General features: G+C 37.2%; 1 protein-coding gene across 11 annotated transcripts in view; it reads right to left on the minus strand.

The window, feature by feature from the left end:
• The window catches only part of ZMYND8 (zinc finger MYND-type containing 8), a 48,927-nt gene that overhangs the window by 5,702 nt on the left and 20,719 nt on the right, over nt 1-22,506 (minus strand). For 10 of the 11 annotated variants that reach the window (XR_011004735.1, XR_011004733.1, XR_011004734.1 and 7 more), the window contains exons 3-20: nt 22,154-22,302; nt 17,534-17,752; nt 16,572-16,685; nt 15,668-15,760; nt 14,275-14,362; nt 13,572-13,627; nt 13,039-13,116; nt 11,869-11,984; nt 10,284-10,765; nt 9,801-9,941; nt 7,160-7,312; nt 5,996-6,499; nt 4,825-5,196; nt 3,040-3,230; nt 2,424-2,504; nt 1,332-1,410; nt 560-799; nt 250-407 (exon numbers count right to left, since the gene is read on the minus strand). Coding sequence is in view for 5 of the 11 variants with exons in the window: in XM_068207605.1 (XP_068063706.1) it covers nt 250-407; nt 560-799; nt 1,332-1,410; nt 2,424-2,504; nt 3,040-3,230; nt 4,825-5,196; nt 5,996-6,499; nt 7,160-7,312; nt 9,801-9,941; nt 10,284-10,765; nt 11,869-11,984; nt 13,039-13,116; nt 13,572-13,627; nt 14,275-14,362; nt 15,668-15,760; nt 16,572-16,685; nt 17,534-17,752; nt 22,154-22,302 (3,314 nt within the window). In the remaining 6 variants the exon portion in view is untranslated. The remainder of the gene's footprint in view (nt 1-249; nt 408-559; nt 800-1,331; nt 1,411-2,423; nt 2,505-3,039; nt 3,231-4,824; nt 5,197-5,995; nt 6,500-7,159; nt 7,313-9,800; nt 9,942-10,283; nt 10,766-11,868; nt 11,985-13,038; nt 13,117-13,571; nt 13,628-14,274; nt 14,363-15,667; nt 15,761-16,571; nt 16,686-17,533; nt 17,753-22,153; nt 22,303-22,506) is intronic. The other variant, XM_068207606.1, reaches the window with a different exon arrangement.

The following is a 22,506-nucleotide window of genomic DNA, read 5'->3' on the forward strand; positions in this document are numbered from 1 at the left end:
AGGTCCAGTCCCCCTTGGCTGGAAGGATCAGTCAAGCCAACACAAGGCTTTTTTGGGAATAAATGAAGGGGAAAGGGTGTTCCCAAAGGACAGAATGAGTTTTTTTACAAGATGAAGAACAAAAACCACAAAATGCACTCTTTGAAATATAAAAATGGTTATAAATTCCTGGCCTATCCAGGGAAGCCTTTAGGGGTAGGTTTCAGAGAAATCTTACACATTATTTTTGTTTGAAGAGATGATACTCACTGTAACACTCTCTTTGCTTTTATCAGCTGAACCTTCCTTTTCCTTGGGAGTGCTGGTTGTTTCTGTGGGTGTAGACTGCACACTTGAACTGGGCTGGGAGGATTTATTTAGTGTTTCTGTGCTAATTTCAGTATCTGTTTCTTGCTGTGTCGCAGTAGCTAAAATCAAGGAAAAAACAGAATGAGGCCACTACTCAAGGGAGCCAGTCCACAAGTCCCTCCTCAGAGTCACATCTGCACGCGAAGAACTGAGTCACTGTGGACCCAAGCACCCACCCAAACCCCCCCAGCTGTGTAAGAGGCACCATTACCCGACTGTGTGCAAGATTTCATATGCTCAGGCCAGTGAGCTTGTTGGCAGGGGTAGTCACAGTAGCTGGTATTCCAACAGCAATAAAAGATGGCCTCTTTCTTGCAGTTGGCACACCATTGCTTCTTCTTGGTCTCATCCACTGCTTGCTGCTTTTCCAGTTCCAGCTGCTTCTTCACCTCAGCAATCAAACGATCTCGTTCCTGTTCCAGGCTCTGACGCATTTCAGCCATTGTCAGCTCTACTCAAAATCCAGAGAAAGTTGGGTTTGCATTTTCCACTCCCCAGCAGCAAGGAGCAAAACAGTAATATTCATAAGTTTAAAGATAACATGAAATTAAAACTAGCAGTCAAGGTATTCCCTGAGTTTGGGCATCTGTTTCATACCTACTCAACAAATCCAAGTCTTCCATCTTCTCTTCTTATTCTGGCACCATGATTTTTAACCATTACCTTCCATTTGTTTAACACTTTAGTTCTAGATGTCCCACAAAGGACCAGAATACAGCATAAGCACAAAAAGGACATATGCAGTTGCTGCTAACATGCTTTGTCTTTGCAAGCCCAAACTTTTGTTCTGCTCCAAATTCAGAAAATATAGAGGATTCCATCTCTTCTCTCATCTCATTTGTTCATCGTATCTTAGTTTCTTTACAAAGCAAAATGTGTTAGTTCCAAGAGGGACAATGTGATGAAGGCAACACATACTAGAAGCATTTCTGTTTTCTGTGTAGGACAATACCTGACACTGTTTTGGACTGTCATTTTCATACCTAGATTATGTTTCATTTCTGAAAGTTCCTGTTGATGTAACCATTGAAGTTTTTCTATCTCAATCCTCAAACGCCGAATCTAAATATTAAAAATTTAATAGTTAGTAATAACAAACAGGGCATGGTGTGTTATACATAATTATTGTATAAAAACCATGCCCAAAGCAATGAGCCATTGTTTACATCAGGGCTCCTTCATATTAACATGAGGACAAGACAATAGTAAAACCCAAACCAAAGTGTGAAGTAGTCTAAATATCTGTTTGCCAGATTTGCTCACCATAAAGAGCACAGGATTCTTTGAAGACAAAAAACTTCTGTTAAACTTACATTAACTTCTGTTAAACTTGATTCCTCTGAAACTGTCACATCTCAAATTTCTGACTGGAATCAAGAACCTATTCCTCAGTGCTGTTTGCATTTATTAGCAGGACATTTTATTTCTTTTATTTTAACTAGATGAGGCTTAGAAAAGCAAGATTATCAATTCACTGTGGATCAGGAATACAAATATTTTTGCTCAAAACAATGACTTCCTTATTTTTGTTAAAGTAAGTAAACAAATCATCTCACTTTGAGCTTTATTTGTTCCCATTCATACTTAGTTTGCACTGCTTTTTCCAAGGTTAAAAAAACCCTGAGAAGATTCTAAGTCCTACCCTTACAGAACATTAAATGCAATGTATAGAATTTCATTAAAAATGCAAAATGTTCAAAGTATTTTAAAGAAGTATTAAAAACTATGGTTGTAATAAGCTACTGCACTACACATTTTAAAAAAATATTTTCTAAAAAACCAACTTCATTTATGATTTTAATAAAGGTGACAAATTCTTGACAGAAGATTGAAGGACCTGGGCTTGATGGCTTAATGCTTGTCTTACAGAGCCCACCTGGTATTTTTTCAGTGTTTTTTTCCACCACTCTAATCATTACTTCTGAAACAGCACAGGAATTAGTTATCTCTTGACAATCTCCATATGTAATACTTTGTAGATACAGTTATGTGGCACATTTATATATATATATATAAACACTAATTTACATTTTTCAGACTTAAAATAGAAGTTGTTTTTTAAATCTTACACTAACCTCAGCTATTGTACTTCCAGTAGTATTTTTTGAAAGATCATTATATATTTCAGTCATTGTTCCTTTGATGGCATCCATCATCTGAAAGACAAAAAGAAAATAAATAATTCTTTTATATATATTTTTAACAGATTTCCACTTTGATTTTCTTTCAATCCCTCTACTGGGAATTTATATTGTTACCCTTCTCTCTCTCTAAATATATGACATTTACCTGGTTCTAATTATTTATAAGATAGAGCACAACAATTTCAATCAGGACTCTGATTTTTAAGTGTCCTGAACAGGTGAATTGTTTGACCTTCTACTTTTCTAAGAAATTGCTATTGATATAATTTATAAACAAAAAGTTATAAACTATGAACTTGGGGAAGAAACCCAATGCAAAAATATATAGTATTCATTGATTTTTTTAATCTAAAAGAGTATGGAAAGCTCACATCCCTTCCCTCACAGTCACTATGATGAGACCAGTACTACAGCACCCCTTCTCTTTAACAACTTAGCATCTGTTTCATGCCTGAACACACATTTATGACAAGTTCCCACCTGATGAAACTACAGGGTGTTTTAAGAGAAAGGTACAACTTCATTAAAACCTTCCTCCAGAACTTACTTTGCTGGTGTATTTAGCAATATCTGCAGCCACATCAGCTGAAGCTGTTGCAATTGGCAAGTCTGTGTTGAGTGAAGAAGAAAGTGTGCTTGCAGATCCAGAGCTGGTAACCATGGAAATCGGCTGAGTGCTTGTGACCAAGGTTATAGTGGATGTGGAAGTGCTCTGGGTGATCTCTTTTTGCTGCACAGCTAAGAAAAGAGAACACTGAAGGGGTCAATCACACAAGGAATTATGAAAACAACAGGCAAATTTCTACCTTTAATATCTAACTAAACTCTGTGCATGTAACCATTTCAGATTTGTATTATTTATACAATGGTGCCATCTAACGATTAATTAAACAGTGCTCAGCCACTGAACTTGTACATAACTATAAGGCTTAGAGGCAATGAAGTAAATATAACTTTGAAGCTTATCATTTTAGACTGGCCAGTACAGAAGTCTCACTCAGTTCTAATGACTGATCTGCTGGAGTATTTTTAAAATAGTATTTTTTCAAGGAATAAAACTTTTTAAGCTATTTTTACTGATTCATATTATAAAAGATGTCTTCATTGCCAATTTCGTCAGTAGTGGAATTACTGAAATAAACAATTTATTCATCTTTATGTGCTCTATTTCTATTTATGCCAATTCAGTATATAAGAAATCTATAGATTTTATAGTTCTCACATGATAAATATTATTATAGTCTGGAAATCTAAGATGGAACATTGCCATGATGTGCTTAATAGTAAACAATATTGAGAAAACAAACTCATGGGCTGAACATGAAGTTCGGCCCATACTATTAAGGTATATATTAAAGCATGATTCTATTAAAAGTTTTGCATTTAACTTCTCCAATTTTCACATTTATTTTTCCTCATTGCATATTTCTGTACCAATTTGTGCAGTCTACACGCAGAAAGATACCATTTCCTCAACACTGCTTAAATGACAGAAACAAAAGCAGTCTGGGACCAGAGAAATGAGCCTCTGTAAATGTCTGTATGTGAACCATCACCCAAACCTCTCTCCTCTACAAGATCACCTGCGTGCCCAGTGGTGTCAGCAGAGTGGAGAATGTCTCCTGATCAGGCACAGCAGTAAACACCTCAGTTTATTAAAACTTTTTCTTGTCTTGAAATGACAAGCTGAATTACATAAAGTTGTTGTTAAGTGAAGGGAAGCAAAAGCAGCCCAGGCTTGTGCTACCCTGTGCCAGCTATTGGTGAAGGCTCCAGCAAAGGGATGGTGAGAAAACAGTTGTGAAAACATTCTGAAATGCCAGGGCTGTTTGCTCAGTAAACTAGCATCAAAGTCTTGTTAAACAACAGGGATTTCAAAGATAAATCCTGAAGCCTGGGTAATTTCATTGTTGTCAAATTATACTCTGAAAAACCCTTCAGATCTGCTGCTTGTCAGATAAAACTGGAAACAATTTGTAGACACTGAGGTGACATTGGTAAACATGCAAGTGGAATAGTTAATGGTTTTAGCATATGATCCAGAAAATTATTCAGTTCACCCTTCCAAATCTTTTATGGCTATGAAAAGCAAAAATATTTATACAGACACACAATTTTTTGTCATTAAATTAAAAAGACATGATTCTAAATACGCACCAGAAAGAGCAAGCATAGTGAGTAACTTTTATACTAAAGACACTTATCAGAGTAGAAGCACACTTTGAGATTTTGTTTATACAGAAGAACTCCTGGCTGGGCACCCTTGAAGCACAGGGATCACTACTGGGGAATTCTGGCACCACAGGCACATTTGAGTTTGGAAAGTGGGTACCTTTAACTGCTTGTCTTGTCTGATATCTTGTCCCCTGAGAGGACTGAGGCTGCTGGGACTGAGACTGCTGGCTCTGCTGCTGCTGCTGCCTCTGTACCTTCTGCATGTGCCACTTCTGAGAAGACGTCTGGAATTTATTTGAAGAATTCCACACCACCCTCTGCACAGCAGGGGCGGTTTCCTTGGGCAGCAGAGGCCTCTGCTTTTTCACAGGGCTCCCTGTGGCAGCAGAGGGAGCACTGGCAGTAGAAGCAGCACTGGTGGTGGCTGTCACACCAGCTGGGGGGGTCTGCGATGCGGAGCGGGTGAGCACTGGAGTTTCTGGTAGAGGCTGGGTGCTTGCACTGGAGGAAGGAGGAGTTTTACCTACAACTGAACAAACATAAAATGTTATGCCAGCTTTTCACCAACACATCTGATTTGTAATTTTCCATCTAGTTTTTGGAACAGCTATATATACCTTCCAGTCTGCTTTGAATTGTTTTCCTCAAAAGTAATCAATATTCTACAAGTAAAGTAATTTCAGTGTAGTTGAAAGTGGTGGCAATTCAGATGCATCAGTAACTAAGCAAAACAAGAAATACAAAACCAAGAAAAACCAGCCTGACCTCATTTCAAAAGATACGCGAGAGGTTAGCACTTCTTAGGGTGTTTCTGCCTTACCATTTTCACCTGTCATCCCAATTTCTTTCAGGAGAAAAAAAATTCTCAAGGATTAATGTCTGAGCAGTAACTGAATAAACTATAAACTTTCTGAACAACAGTGAACTGACATTGATAACCAAATGCAGATGACGCCCCGTTGGGCAAGAGTGCTGATCTGCTCAAGGGCAGGAAGGCTCTGCAAAAATATTGACAGATTGAATCAATGGCCTGGGACAACTTAATCAGGTTCAATAAGACCAAGTGCTGGGTCCTGCCCAGCAAAAATTATGGATATTCATAGTTCCACTCTGCTGAAAGCAAACAGTAAAACTAATTTCGTTTAAACCAGAAACTACAAGGGGCACTGAAAACTTTTTTCATAGTCACAAAGGATGAAAAATCACTCCTAAAAATTGTTTTAATATAGCTATTTTTTATCCTAATGCAAAAATAAAGGTGGCAATTCTACCTTTGGTAACAGCACTACAGAACAGAGGGGAAACGAAAGGAAATAATTTCATCCTACCATCTTGTTTAGGAGAAGATTCTTTAGATTCTTTCTTGTTTTTCCTTCCTTCACGAGCACAATGATCATCTCCCAGATCGATGACAAGTTCACTCTCAGAATCAGAGTCCAGTCCTAGATGCACAGTTGGAGAGTCTGTTTCATCTTTACCTTTCAGCTTTTCTTTTGCAGGATGCTGTAAACTCTTTCCCTTTTCAGAAAATTCTTTTTCAGTGTCTGAAACAGCCTTTTCCTTGACCAGTTCTTCTGTTTTCTCCACTTCTGGACTTGTGCTTTTCAGTTCCTCCTTGTCTTCATTCTGTGCTGGAGGCTTAGGTTTTTTTTTCAAGCTCAATGATTCTTTGTCACTTCTTGCACCTTCCTTGTCCTCACCATCCTCTTGATCATTCTTTGATTTCTGATCCTCATCACTATATTCACTGTCACTGGTATCAGACTTTTCAGAATCTTCAGAGTCACTGTGTTCTACTGCAGTATAAACAGCTTCAGATATTTCATTTATTCCTAATTGTGGGAAGAAGAGTACATTCCATGCTGACATCAGACTGACTGACATTACCAAGAAAATACTCTATATACTGGAACAAAGTGTACACATTACCTTAACTGTCAGTGCTTAAGCTACAAAGCTTAACGCCCTATCCCAGCACCATAATGTATGAGAATGAACTTCTACATACTCCAATTAACATTTTTATTTCATTCAGTGGCCCTCTTTTCACTGCTTTTTCCCACTGCCTGCAAGGTCTTTTGCTCAACTCAGGACACAATGCTGGCAAATACAAAAATGAATTATTTTTATCCACAAGAAGCCACTTTAAAAATCAGCAACGCTATTCACCTGATTATAGTTAGTTACTTACATTCATTCTACTTTGTGCAACTGACAGAATTTAGGCAGAATTCTCCAATTTTTCAACATACGAAGCAGGTAAGACTATAATCCTCTCATACTATCTACATCAGAATGGTACAAAAACAATTTGAAGCATCAGATCTTACTGTGTTTTAAAGCAAACTAGTTCAGTGCATTCTACTTGCTTGAAAGAGTTCGAATATTCTCTACTCTTGTTCTAACAGAAAATATTTATGGTTTTACTAGCCAAAAACTTATTTGGCCTCCAGTTTAAGTGTATCCTTCTGATGTTCTTGAGGGACACTCACCCAGTTGTGCTTTACAGCTCTCGATGGTCTTGTCAAGGTTGAGCTGGAACCTGCTGCGGATCTGGCGCTTGGGAGAGATGAGCTGCACGGGGGTGCTCTGCTGCTGCACCGACTCGCTCAGCTCCTTCAGATCCATCTCGGCCTTGCTACGATCTGCAAAAACAAACACAAACTGAGAAAAAAGATTTTACACAAAGAACCGAGATGGCTATCCAGATAAAACACGTTTCACCAAAGAGCAATGCAGGCAATCTGAAACATACGTCACTTTTTTTTGTAACTGTGGGCTACATAGTAACTCTAAAATGACTTTACTACAAAAATGGCTTCTTCCTCTCTTCACGCACAAAATACATGCATCCATTATGGGGACATTTTCTCCATCAATGTGAATTTATCAAGAAATCCCCATTCAGGTTTGTAAAGCTGTCTGACAGCATCTCAACCAAGCTACTGCTGGTATTTACTACTAGGAGTACTACCATCACAGAGAAAATTAAATGGAAATAAAATCTTCATAATAGTATAAGACACATAAAATCTTTATAGTCATCATTTAAAATCCAAAACTTAGGTCATGAGAATACATATAAAATGTGGATTATTTCACTGGATAAATTAGTAAATTCAAGAAAGAATAGCACATTTCTCAGTATACGTCAGCAAAATCTTGGAGTTTTTATCTACGTGTAGAGAATTTTCACTCTGAAATGCACACATCTGTCTGCAAAGAATACACACTACAGTGTTAAGGGTAAAATTGTCTTAGCAATTAAGTTTCACATTTTTGCTTCAATTTTCCCATTGCAGAGGCTGTATTTGTATATCACAGTCCTATCCTTTACCCTTTGCTAGGAGTGCTGACATTCCATCAGTGCTCAGGGCACCAAACCAGTTGGAGTTAGTTGGGGAAAGAGAAAGTACCCATGAAGAAGGGGTAAAAAAAGGAAGAGAAGGATGTTTGGCCAATTTAGCTCCTTTATCTGGCTCATGGTAGGATCAGAAGAGCCAATGCCATAAGCTGAGAAAAGCCAGAGGCCACAGAGAAGGCAAAAGGTAACACTGGCACAATGTGCATTTGTGCTTTATTTTCAAGTTTCATTCCAGAGCAGTTAAATATGACACAGTGTTGCCTTTCATATCAAGGTACATTCTTATTGCTTCCTGCCTCTGTTATCCAAGGGCAGGTCCTATACTATCAGACACATGTTATTCTTCCCCCCAAAATCCCTGTATATCTTGCTCATTCACACCTCCATTTTTCAAATTAGCAAGTCTGCCAGTAGCAACAGATGGTTCATTTCTCTTATTTTTCCTTCCTTTTTGCTGAATTGCAAACCACAGAATCCTCCTAGCACTCTTCTGAAGATGCAATGTGTCTTTGTTTTCTGGACTCTCACTTTTGTTTTTGCAGAGAGAAACTCTGTTCACATCACTTATGACAAAGAGACACAATGAGTTATACTGGAAAAATTCTAACATCCGCAGAAGAACACGTCTGGCATAGCTGACACTATTAAATGAAGAAGGGTTGTTCACTCTCACCACAAAAAAATATATTTAATAAAGGAAATTCCCCTAAACCTGAAAACACCCAGATATTCTACTTGAGAGCATACAAGCATTTCTTTTATGGTATTACTCATGGACCATAACATCAGATTTTTCCAATCTATGCTATTTATTCAAAGTGTTCCAGCTGATGTCTCCCATCTGTGGCTCAAACAACTGCAGCACTAGGTATTTCTTAATGTTTTTCCAAATGCATTGTCACCTCAGATGAGGTGACAAATAGCTGCAGTGCAGCAGAAGAAATTAATTCTACAATTATGTCCACACATGTGACCCACTGAAAAACAGACTGGTGAGCTTGTATCCAGAATCAAAATATCTGTAAGGCACTGAAGACATTAATTCAATGTTTGAATTTAAGCCTTCCCGAAATACCTAACACCAAAGGGGCAAAATCCTGGTTCTCTGTGGAATAACACGTGGAGGTAAAAAGCAACCAGAACTGAATCAGAACACCCACAGGAACAAAGCATGACTGAGGAAACTGATTTACATGTTTGGCTTGCAGGACTATTTTACCAACTTAGTACTTACCTACTCCATCTTTCAAAATTCCACAATCCCAAAATTTACTTCTAGGGAGTTTCAAGACTTCAAGAATTCTGCTAATTCCTTTCATCTCCCTAGAGAGGGATGGTCAGTGAGGAGGTGATGTGAAGGCAGCAAGAGAGAAGCCCTAGTAAATCCTAAATCCTAAAGATCACAAGAAAACCTTGCCAGCAAATCACTTGAGAGAGACTGAGTGGTGAAGAGCAGCAATGTTCATGTAATTACAACCTCCAGAAACTTACCTACTGTTTAGACACATTAATTTTTACAGTTCAGCTAAGAAAAAAATTATCCTTTAACTACTTCCTTTCATCAACAAGAAACAATAACGGAAACTTTCTTTTACAAGATAAAAACCCCAGTAAAATCTGATAAAACAATAATTACATGTGTGCCTCATTTAAAGACCTTTGTTCATTTAAAGCCACATACAAGCACGTTTGTTCATATTATGCTGCACTGACACCACCATAATTTGTTCAGCTGTAAGAATATTAAGTTTTCAAATATAAAAACTAACCAAGGTTAAGATTCAGAATGCTTCCTGGCGTGGAAGTTCTTTCTTGCTTAGCAGAAATTGGTGTTGATGCTTGAGGAGAGAAAGGTTTGGGGCTGCCTGACAAGCTCCCTGCTTGACCTGTTCTTGTTGGTGCTGGAGAAGCTGAAAAAGTACAAAATTAATAAAGACAGATTTAAAACCAGAACACCTACTCATGACCATTCTAATTTTTTTTTGTATTTATTTCCACTCTCCATTCACTTTAACAGTTACAACTATTTCCTGCTATTTAAATTGAATGGGTTTAGTCATTTTACAAGATTATTCATTCCTTCTCAAGGGGACAGAAAGAACTGTTCTTTCTTATCTGTGATACTGAAAGTTAAATGCATCTCCTTTTTTTTTAAATTTCTTCATAAACCAAGTCATAATACAGCCTGTCATTAAAAAGTACAGGGAATAAAACTAGCCCATTTCCCAAGTCCTGTACCTCCCTTTTTTTACCTGTATTTTTCTCAATGAAGTCCATGGATTCTTCACTGGCACTAAAATGACTGGAAGTTGCTTTTTTCTCTGCATCCTGTTCAACATCAGAGCCAGTGTGAACTGATGAGTTTGTACTCATCGGTGACCGTGGCATATCTGTCAGTGAAATCCTGCGACCTGTGCTACTGCTCAGCATGGACTTGCTCATCAGAATCTTGGGTGACGCTGTCATATCAAAATTCAGCTTGATTTTCTCTTGTTTGTCTGTCTTTGCAGTTCCAGCAGCTGGGTTTGCAGGGTCTAACAACATTTGGTATTGATTGTTGGGAGTATATGGTGTCCGGAAAGGTGCATAATTAAATACTCCAAATTTTCTACGAATGTTATCAACATAAACCTCCATTTCTTGCATTGCACTATTGAAGATGCTTTTAGTCTTTTTCACAGAAAAAGGAATTTCTTTAGACATGAGGTAGCAATTATTTATTGGAACCCAGGCCCTAGATAGAAAACAGAAAGAAAAAAGATAATATAACTACATTTCATACCGTGAATGGACATTGCCAGCTTTTATGCACATACTAATTCATTTTTCCCTAATCATAAAGATATGGATAGCTCAGATAATTTTAAAGAACCATCATTACATTCTTTTAATATTTCAGCGCTTAGTTTTGCTAAGTAAGCAAATTGCATGCCTTGGATTATCCCTGGCTTATTTTACTTTACCCAGTAGCAACAAAAGATGACTTAACACTGGTCAAATGACAAAATATTCCTAATTGGAACAGTCTATGTAACTGCAAGATAACCATTGCTAAACAATCTAACTGTCATAGCACAAAAGTGGAAAAAACAGGGAAGGAAATGAATACTTCACAAGCACCCTCTTAGAAACATTTTACACCCCAGGCCAGGTTGGCCAAACTCCTCAGTGCCAGGAAAAGTTCCATCAGCAAGTACTGGACAGATTTTATTTATCATTAAATGAAGCAGACCCTGAAACTGCCTCCCAAGACCCTAATATAGAAGGAACTTTGACTTAATTATTCCATGGCCCTGTATAGTTGAATTTTTTAAAAATTATTATTTTTAAATTTATTTAAAATTTAAATATGTTTTTATAGACTTGTTATTATAGACTTGTTATTATAGACTTGTATTTCTAATTCATGACAAATCAACTTGTATTCATCATGGCTGTGTCCACCAAAGCAGAGGATTCACAAGTACAGAGAACTCCCTTCAGAGCAAAATTGGCATTTTCAACACAGGTTATATTTCTGTATTTTTTAAACCTACAGAGGTGTACATAGTCCCATAATGTTTAGTCAACATAAATGGCTTGACTGGTTTCTTCCACATTCAAGAACTGCATTTCTCCCCAGCACGACACCAGACACAGGAATTAAGCTGCATACTCACCAGATTACGTAGGTATCTTACAATCACGTAAGGAACTAAAACTGTGTTTGCTACAGTATTACACAGTTTTTGTTAGGGTCAAGGTTCTAAAGACAGGATCCAAAAGCTTGCAAGCACACAAAATTACAACACGAATTTTTCAAGCACAGCCAAAGACATGCTTTTGTTCAACTCCCACCTGTCATGTTGGCCAAAGAAACGGGCATCAACTTGCCCGTCTTTATCCCTCAGTGCTTTAGCAGGCCAGAATGGAAAGCCTTTGAGTTTAGCCCAGACCAAAGGGTGGGGATTGCTCTAGAGGAAGAGGCAAAATACACAATAAGAAAATGTAAGCAGTACTACCTTCAAATCTGATAATAAAGATGATTTTTTAAAAATTGTATGTATTACTTAGATTCAATAAAGATCCAACATGCACAAGGCACTTGCCAAATACAAGATTCCATTTTACTATAAACAAAATAAATCCTGAGAGGACAAAATGATAAAATTATATTATATATCATATTATAAAAACTTGCTAAACATAAAACCTCACACATCTTGATTAAAATGGTTGTAATTGCACTTCTTTATTCCTTTATTTTTATTAGTCCCCTCCAAACATATAGCATAACTTAAGTTAGGCTAGAGCCAATCTTTGAAAGGCTGTAATTTTCACTTAGGCTTGTGTCTTGGCAGATCATAAGACACTAAAAAGTCCTTGACCTAGGGTAAGCACTACTTAGCAACAACCAAAACATCAGTGTGTCATCAACATTATTCTCATACTGAATCAAAAACACAGCACTGTTCCAGCTCCTAAGAAGAAAAGGAACCCTTATCAGCTGAAACCAGGACAGTTCAAGAAATAACTTGATGGATTACACACTTCTACTTGAGAATCTTAAGGTGTCTTCCCACATTCGGTTCAGTATTAAACAGGAAACAGAAAACCTATCAACAGATCACAAAAGAAAAACCAAGTCTAAAATGATGCACATCTGCAGAAAGAGGCATTCACATTTCAGAAATTCTGCGAGCACTGAAGGCACCACACAGAAGCACTGCTGGCACAAGGCAGTTACCTTATATTTGAGGACAGAGAACTTGTGAACTGGTTGCTGACAGTCTTTACAATTATTTTCAACTGGAGCAATCCTTTTGTGAAAACCTGTAATTTTACAGCTAAGTAATTTGAGACAGTCTGACTCCACAAGGATGATATGCCAGCACAAGCTGCCTGGTAAACTACAGCAGCTTTCCTTGTCTCAGTAACCACCATAGGTTTAAAACAAAGAGGGGATAACAGTCAAATGAGAACTGCTAGTTTAATGTAGTAGCTAGACTACCATAATTCTCAACTTACACAAGGCTCACAAAACCAATTCTCGCGTTTTTGGCAAGCAGCTAAATAACATTCCGGACATACTTCAATTTCATTCATCTGGAAAGAAAAAGCAAAATGATTGGCGAGATTAAACAGAGTCCAAAGTGTGGTCATTTGCATTCATTCAGAAGAAAATCATATTGTTCAAGTAAAAGAACCACAAAAAGTACATCTATGCATCAGAAGATGTTGGTCTCTTTTTCCAGCTCCAAATATTCATTAACAAGACAGGTGCCTTTGAGAAGAAACCATATATCCATTTTCTCCTCTTCCTTCCCCACCCCACAAGTCTTAATTATAAATAGTGAATATCCTAGTGGAAGAGACATTAGCAATGCTTTTGCCAAATGCCATTCTGTAGGCCATGGATATGCATACCTAAATGCAAGGAAACCTACAAAAATTATAAATCTGCACTACACATCTTGGAAAATACATATTAAGTCACTCACAAATACATGACATGGAACACTAAACACACAGAACAATTAATTGAATTGGGGCACTCATACCTCATGCTCACAGATTTTGATGATAACTTTTGCTGTTTGTGTCAATTTGTGATTTCCTGAGGAAACAATAAAATGCTTTAACCAAGAAAATTGTTGTAGCAGAACTATGATAAAATCAACAGTTTTCAGATATAAAAGTCAGCCATAAAAACAAAAGAGAAGATCTAAAAAAACTATGTAAAAACACATGCATTAACTACATGCTTGCAAAGCAGAACATCAGCACTTTCTTCTCAATGTAACATTTAATAATCTTTAAATGCTCCTTTTTGTAGCCTGTTGCAGCCTTCCCACCATTGACATGCTTTCAATGAGGGATTTGCTGTATGATTTTCTCAATTATGTCTCAATTAAGTGCTGTATGATGCAAAACATTACAGCAGTTCAGGGATTGGAAATAAATTATGCAGATTGGATCAGGTCATTTAAGGTCCAAATCATTCAATGATCCTATAAACCCAAACCATTCTATGATTCTACCTTATTTGAAATGTCTTCTCTAAGATGGAATGAGTAAGTGGCAACACAGGTTATATCTGGCCCTACAGTTCTATTTATGCCACTTGTTAAAAAATTTGTTGTTTTTAGGCACTACAGTCATTAACAGGAAAACAATTTCAGTGTAGAAGTCTATAAATTGCTCTATGACTTTAACTATGTCAAGGTTTGATATCTGAGGCTGTAAGTACACATTAATACCTACCCCCATTGTAAATAATGCAGTTGTGCAAAATCCATTTGGCATCAGCCAAAAATGCTTCAGTGCAACCGTACATTTTCTTTTTAACATTCTGTAAAGAAGAAATTAAGAATGTATCAGGAAACAGAAATCAGTAAAAAGTGACATTCTTCCTGAATCTTGTGTCCTACCAGTCATACAATAAATAAACTGACCCCTGGAGGTGTTCAAGGCCAGGCTGGACAGAGCTCTGAGCAACCTGGTCCTGTGGAAGGTGTCCTTGTTCTCAGCAGGGGGCTGGGACAAGATGAGCTTTAAAGGCTCTTCCAACCCAAACCAGTCTGTGATTCTATGATGTTTATTTACTGCAGACTTAAGAACGCTTAAGAATCTCTCAAATTCAAGGTGCCTTTTGACTGCCCTGAAAATGTATGACTTAAATCTAAATAGTGAATAAAATGTCTAAATTAAATCTAAATAGTGAATTATTTAGATCAACATCTCAAACATTTCCAAAAAACCATGTTTCCTAACACAGTTAGGAACACAATGTTTCTGCAGAAAAGTTTTTGGTTTCTTCTGCTGATGTATTATCACTCCACAGCAGTTTTAATTTTTACAAGACCCACAAAAAATACTGGTCACATTACATTAGACAGTATGTTTGATTTTACAGTCTACCTAGTGGGTAAAGCAATCTGATTAAATAAAATCAGTCCCGTGGTTTTGTTACCATACTTTATACCATAAAGACATCAACCTCCTCTGTAAGGACACAGAGAATGAAAACTTGTCTCTTCACCAGGTCCTGACAGAACAAAGCTCTGCAATGCTTCACTCTTCATTAAGCAATGGAGAATTTCTTCATTATATGTACTTTCAAATTACTATTGAATTGAGAATGAAAGTTCCATTATCCACCTCTTGACTGTTTCTTTTTCCTTCTACACCTCGGGTGCAGTGGAGATTACAGTATTTGTTGAATGATCAGTAAAATCAGTCAGGAATGACCCCTGGATATGCATGAAATGGTCCCTAATTAATGAACCAATGATCCATAATGATCAAATGAAACATAATGCAACATAATGATCAAATGTAAATCCTGCTTTAAGAAGTCTCTCCTGGAGATCATTCATGGAATCAGATGAATTTAATAGAAGGAAGTCAGCAGTGTAAGCTTGTCTTTTTCACACTATTTATTCCCAAGCATTTGTGACTGGCTCAGACAACACAGAGAAGTTCAGTTAACATATGACTGGTTTTAAGCTGTAAAACTGAATTTCATAATAACCAAGAAACCACCCCACCATCAAAATAATTTCAAAACCTTCTCTCTCCCTGCCATCAAACATTTTAGAAATGCTACAGATAGCAATCAAACTCAAGGACCTTCCTCAGCTAGCTTCATACAAACCTTCTCTAATGTACAAAGGTCCATTGGATGAAAGATATATTCTGCATAATCTGGGTGTTGATCCAGTGAAACTGGCTTTTGAAATGGCTCTGTCTGTTGGGGAGAAAATAACCACACTGGTTACTAATACTGAACAGTTTCATCAATTACACAACACTCATTCATTTTCTATGTTATCAGACAAAATTCTTCAAAGGTAATTATAAAACGTTGTGAGGTAATAAATTAATAGTAGAACAAGAGGAACTAAAGGGTCTCATTTAACTGATTTTTCATATGCTGGGCGTGATGAATTGCAAAAATCACAAAAATTGGGGGATTTGTAAAAGGTACTGTTGTGATTTATAACACACAATGGCACAGGTTTTAGACACACTGAAGGAATTTCCTTAGCATTTTAAAAGTATGTGATACAACCACCTTCTGTGGTAAGAACACTTGCTAATAACAGATAGAAGCTACATTTTCAACACATATAATCAATAATAGAGTGTCAGTGCCTAGGGCTGTCCGTATAAATATATTGGGAAGAGATCATGTCTCCACATTGCCCTTTTATGTCTGATACAGCATTGTCCACTTTCAGAGAGTGAGACAGCTTTGTCCACTTTCAGAGAGTGAGAAACCACCACCTTCCACTGGAAAACCACACTGTACTTTTGTAACACCTACTGAAAATACATCCAGAAGTTACATCACAAAATTACATTTTAAATGCACTCCAAAACAGTCTGTACAACCTCAACTAATCTGTCTGTGCTAGACAGGTGGCAGATAGAACAGAAGCTGCCACAGACAATCTGATAAACTAAACATTCATCATCCACTAAAGCAAGTAAACCCCAGATTCTGACAAACACATGATCCAAGTATTTAAAGAAGAAAACAACAAAAATGTCCTTACCCCTGGCTGTTTCATTTTCTGTAGTGCAAACTTCAGTAGATATGATAGCTGTTCGATGGTGAGCATTGTCATTGCTTTACTCTGTGTTTCTATGCATTCTGCAACTGTGATTTTCTAAAAGTTCAGATTAAAAAAAAACTTTGTCAGCAAACATTTCTAGATAAATCATTCTCCACTGCAACATTCCAGCAGTCAAATGAAATACAACAGCTGTTCTATAAGAAACAAAACATTTCTGATAATGCAATGGAAGTACTTCAGATGCCTGTTTTACCTGGGTTTTCACCTGTGTATGTGATCAAAAAAGAAGAAAAAAGGAAAAGAGTGGAAAATTATCCCGCATCTTCAAGGTCACACAAAATGAATATGCGAATACATAAAATCCCCAAATACAATGTGGGTTCAGAGCAATGTGAGAGAGTGAGGTCACCTGGGCTCTAATAAAATAAGTGATCAGAGGAAAACATGCCATAAACCAATTTGCTTTCATTACAAATATCTGGATGCTAAGTATTCTCTCCCCAGAAATCGCTGGAGAGGAATGATTAAATTCTTCCACAGTAACAAAATACCCACTTGTTTATGTGGACCCTATAGTGCATTTTTTTCTGCACTGTTGAAAAGCTGATCAGCCCACAAGAAGAAGCACAAGTCAAACTAGTGAAAACTTCAGAATGATTTCAGAATTACTGGTGCCTGATGAAGACATCACTCTTTGAAATGGTGCTTCTCTAGAGCTGGAGACACAACGGAAGTTGGAGACTCGTGTTAAGAAGGCAAACACAAGGCAGGTAACATACAAAGTGGTGAAGCAAAACCATGGATGCCTCCTCTTCGGCACAAGTTTTTCTGGTACCTTGACCAAGAGGCAATAGGAATAAACCAGAAACATTTCAGAACACAGAAAAAGCTGCTTAAATCTCAAAACCAAGAAAGAAATCCACTCCTTATATCAAACTAACCTCACATTCTGGGCAAAACCAATCCCCCTCTGGTTCGGCTGTCAGTTTCAGACACTTAGCATGATAAACCCGAGGACAGAGTTCACAGCAGAGGACTTGGCCTTCCCGATGACAAACCCAGCAATAGAAATCATTCCGTCCATCCTGTGGTACAACATCAACAGGGTCTGTGGTGAGTGGCTGCTTCATATAGTAAAACGGACCATGTCTTAGTTCTGACTGAAATGTAGGCAAGAAAAACAGGTTTGGTTTCAAAACAAATTTGCATTTTTTCAAATCATAATATTCATAATATATAAGCACACAGCAATTTACAGAGTTTGATTAACATTTATGCAAGCACAGTATCTTAGTCATTGCACAAAATCATTCATAAAGGAGTTTACCGCTTATTCAGATGCTGAATGACAATTTGCACTCAAGACCAGAAATAAATTTTTTGTGGCAAGTGAGGGCATTGAGTGCAAGACATGCAATCCAACAAGAGCCAGCAAACACTTTCAGCTTCAAGAAAGAAGTATTGCTATAGAAGCTATTAGGCCCTCTAAACTCAGAATTTCATGGGGCCGTGCAAGCTAAATACTGAGATATTTAGTGGTGGCTAAACCTGGGACAACTGAAGAGGTTAGTCCTGAAACAAGGAGTTGAACACCATGCAATTCTGTGCTAGTTTGCAGCAGTTTACAGCTTTGTACCACGAAGCAAGCCAATGCTGATTTTGATTAATAAGGCAAACTGTAGAGAAGGATGACAAAGGAGCAAATTCATATCCTGCGCAGCCACCTCCACTACAGGAGAGATTTCATTCACCACCTAAATGCATATCACAATTTGAGACTCACATCTCTACCAGTTTGCCTGCACTAGAGAACAGTATTAACTCTGTAACCTGCATGAACTGGCCTTTCCCTTGAGCCTGACAGCTCAAAGATGACACAGCTGACACCAAAACACAAGATGTGAAGAGCCTGGGATAGCTTAAATGGGTCCAGAGATACCTAAAGTTTGTTATATCATCTCTGAAGAGCTGCTAACACAGAAAACTACTTTCTATTTATTAATGACAAGGGAACTCATATTCTCTGTTTGATATTCATTATAGGGGTGGTTGGCTGAGGAGGGAAACAGCCTTGAGATTTTAGACAGCTCATTTAATGTGACTTTTTTGTTTGATGTAAAACCACTTGCTTGTGGCTTCACTTGTAATTATCCAAACACTTGTAGTCTGAAGAACCACTTTGTTTTATTCTCAGGTCATTTTGTAAGTGTCCTACACCATTTACAAATCTGCAACTTCTGAGACTCTTGAGCTGTCACAAACCCATGTGATTCACAGAACAGGGCAACAAAACATGTGTTCTGTACCTTTGAGACATCCTAAACAAAATCAGGCACATGGGGCATAAATACCATCCCCAGAAAGCACCAGCATGCCACTTTGAACCATGGTATTTCTAGATACCTAAAGTTACAAAGGAGGAGGTCTAATTATTTGCAGGAATAAGGGATCTTCAAGGTAGAAGCAACAACCCACCTGACTGTATCTCAAAAAAACCCAGATTATATAACACTATACAATATCTTAGGCAAAGAAAGGATGTTATCCATAAACACTCTGCCACCTAAAATTTCACATGATTTTGTGCCAGTTTTGGTGGTTTTCATTTTCTATTCTACAGATGATAAAGCCCAGAGACACTTTGTTCCCACCACAGAAACGGTCAAAGTGTTACTTCTGTACTTCCTATATACACACATTTAATGACATAACATGACAAGAACTTCAGAAGGTGGTTCTATGAGATCTTGTGGAATATGTGGGACAGTCCATTTCAAACTAATTACTACAACAAGCATTCAAATCAAGAAACCAGAGTGAGGAAGGGAAAGTTCTAATTTCCAGTGCAGAAACATGTTTTGTTTGCAGCTAAGTGCACCACAGCTGTGAGTCCATCTCAGTCTTGTACACATGGAAAGGCAGCTATGGAACACTCCCTCCACTGCAGATAAAGGAAATTACCAGAGGAATTTAACATATATTCTGACTTTGAAGTGGATATAAGTAGTATATCCACACTAACTGTGTAAGATTCAAAGATTCTGCTTTAAGACAAACATAAAATCTGTGAAACCTCCACAGATATCGTAACATCCAAACTGAAGAGAAGTCAAGTTTTGCTGGCAAATGAGATGAATTTGGCTTCTGTTCAAGGATGCTTTTATCATTTAGACATCTATCATCTTATTTTGCCTAAGCCAAGTTTAAGAAACAAAACAAAAAAGGGTTTAGAGACTCAACAGAGACCCAAAGAACAAAACTAAAAGACTAAAAATGAATGATTCAACTGCATCAAGAGACCTTTTCACTTGCCCTAGTCAGAGTAATATGTTTTAAGAGTTAAAATTTTAACAATTATTGAAGTTCAAGCTCAACTAGGTGGTAGCTTGTTTTAAAGGCTTTATTGAAGTTATTAAGACCTGTAGAATGACAAAAGAAACTGAAGAAAATAAACAACAGTACTGTAGGGCTGTTTTGGAGAGAAAAAGATCACTATTTATATTCAGTTTAAATTAATATTGAAACTAGTAGTAAAACAAGCTGACAACTTTAATTACATTATAACTGTCCAATTAAGTGTCAGAAGTTCCTGATTTTTTCACCTTAATTACATTCTACAATTCCTTAATTCTTTGCTTGATTTTCAGCACTTTAAATACTTGATGGCACCATTCTGAAGATCTGTGACTGCACCACAACATGTAATACAAAGCTTCATGCAACTATAATTTTTGTAATGGTATCTTGAAATGTTCAAGTATTATAAAGCACTTTGTAATGTAGAATATTCAAGTTAGAGGTTTCCAGGGAGGTTGTCATACCTCAAAACAGATTTATCAGTCAATCAGAACCACAGCTATCAGCTAAATCATACTCAAACTCACCCTGAGAGCAAAACTAGAACCTGCATGCTCAGCTCACATCTGCTCAGCAGTAAAAGAATCTTTAAAAACAACTCCTGCTACCACAGAGAGCAGAGTTTGAACCTATTTAGACACGACAATCTTCAGGCATGCCCACTTCAAATTTGACATGCAAGACAACATCAAATGAAAAGCAACTTGTAAAAGCTAAACAGAACTAAACAGATGATATTTTCTTGCTAACTTGTAACAATCACAGCAAAATAAGCAAGTCTGATAGGTTTTCTTCATTAGATACACAACTTTATTCTATCCTGTACATTTCAGGTCTGAGATACCTGGAAAACAGAAAAGTATTTACCAAGGGGAATTTATCAAGTTCAACAACTGCAACTGCATTTTCACATACATTTTTAAATGCAGGAAGAAAAAGCGGAAATTAATACCCAAGGACTCAATTCCACTGTTTGCAAAATTATCTCTGCACTGCAGTTACAAGCTCAGACTTCAGAGGGGCAATATCTGCCCAGAAAATGTCCAAGATGTAAAGGAATAAACCCAGGCTGCAGTGAAGCTCAGCAAATGCCAAACTGACCCCAGTGCACCTCCACATGATACAGCTACACCTTCTGATTATCCTGAAATAAAATACAATTTATACTGAGTTTTAAGGCCTGATTAATTCACAGCTTTTGTTCCAGGACAACTGCAGTGAGTAGGAATTTCATTTAGTTTCTTCACCAGTGCAACTGTACCAGGATAATGTGGATGCTCTTATGGCACAGGAGAAAGTGCTTTGAACACTCAGAACTTAAGCCTGTGTTTATATGACACTGGCAAAAAACCCCATGACACAAAAATGCACTTTGAAAAATACGCAGGCTTGTCATTAGTACATCAGGTGTGAAGTAATTTCAGTAAGGCTGAAGATTGTTTTCATGTAATCTACTCCAAGATGATACACATGCTTTACAACATTTGCTATTCAAAACAATTCATATAATTCTTTCACGTGCACCATACAATGAATAAGAAATTGTCAAAAGTCTTGTGGAGTCAAGTTCGAAGAAGGACAACAAATGCTATCAATTCTGCATTCAGAAGACAGTAAAAATAAGGTTACGAGCATAAAGACTGAAAAGTCAGTGTGACCCTTTGATTTAATTAGTTTGGTAGGAGTGTACACTGCCTGGAAACTTTAAGGCAGGGGAGGAAATATACAGAGTACCAAAGTGGAGCTGACTAACAGGCAGTAGGAAAGGACTGCAAGCAGATGAGGAACTTCACTGACATTATGAGAACTTTCTTAATCTAGGTTATCACACTACTGAACATTTCCTGCTAATGATTTTAATTTTTAAAAAAAGCTACTGTTGGTTTTGGTATAATTAATTGTTGTAATTATTCATAATAATTCTGTTCCAAATTGCATTTATTGGTTATACATCTTATTACTTTTATGAAATCACTAAGCAGGACACAAGTGGTCTTTTTCAACAGATGTAAAGCAATAATCAAAGGGCATTCAAATCAAAATTCTAATACCAACTCCTACCCCCACTGCATTCAAAAATTAATATCCATTCCTTAAGAGTTCAAAAATGGAGTATTCTTGAAGAAGACCGAGCTCCTGATCAGCTGTCTCTACATCCTCTACTGTTTCATATTCTGACGTAATAAAAGCATGACTTCTCTTACCTGCTCTTTATTATTACTGTTCAATAGACCAGGCTTCTTTTTCTTTTTTATAGGACTTGTTGATGCATCTTGAGGTGAGTGGCCGTTGGAGGAATGTGGAGGGCTGGGAAATTTCCGTTTTTGTGCTGTGCGTTCAGCAGAGCCAGGATCTGCAACAGATACAAACAACGTGTTTAAAGACTGCAAATTGATGCAAAATGTTCCCACAATGTTATGGTTTGTCACTCACACTCTTTAAAGACTTTTATTTCATCTTTTTAAATTAAGAGCATTTGCTATTTCATTCTCTCAGAACAAAATTTCAGTACTCCCTAACGAATACTAAATGCTCAGCTCAATTAGAAAGAACTTAC

This window comes from Anomalospiza imberbis, chromosome 17 (genome assembly GCF_031753505.1).
Source record: "Anomalospiza imberbis isolate Cuckoo-Finch-1a 21T00152 chromosome 17, ASM3175350v1, whole genome shotgun sequence".
Classification (NCBI taxonomy): Eukaryota; Metazoa; Chordata; class Aves; order Passeriformes; family Viduidae; genus Anomalospiza; species Anomalospiza imberbis.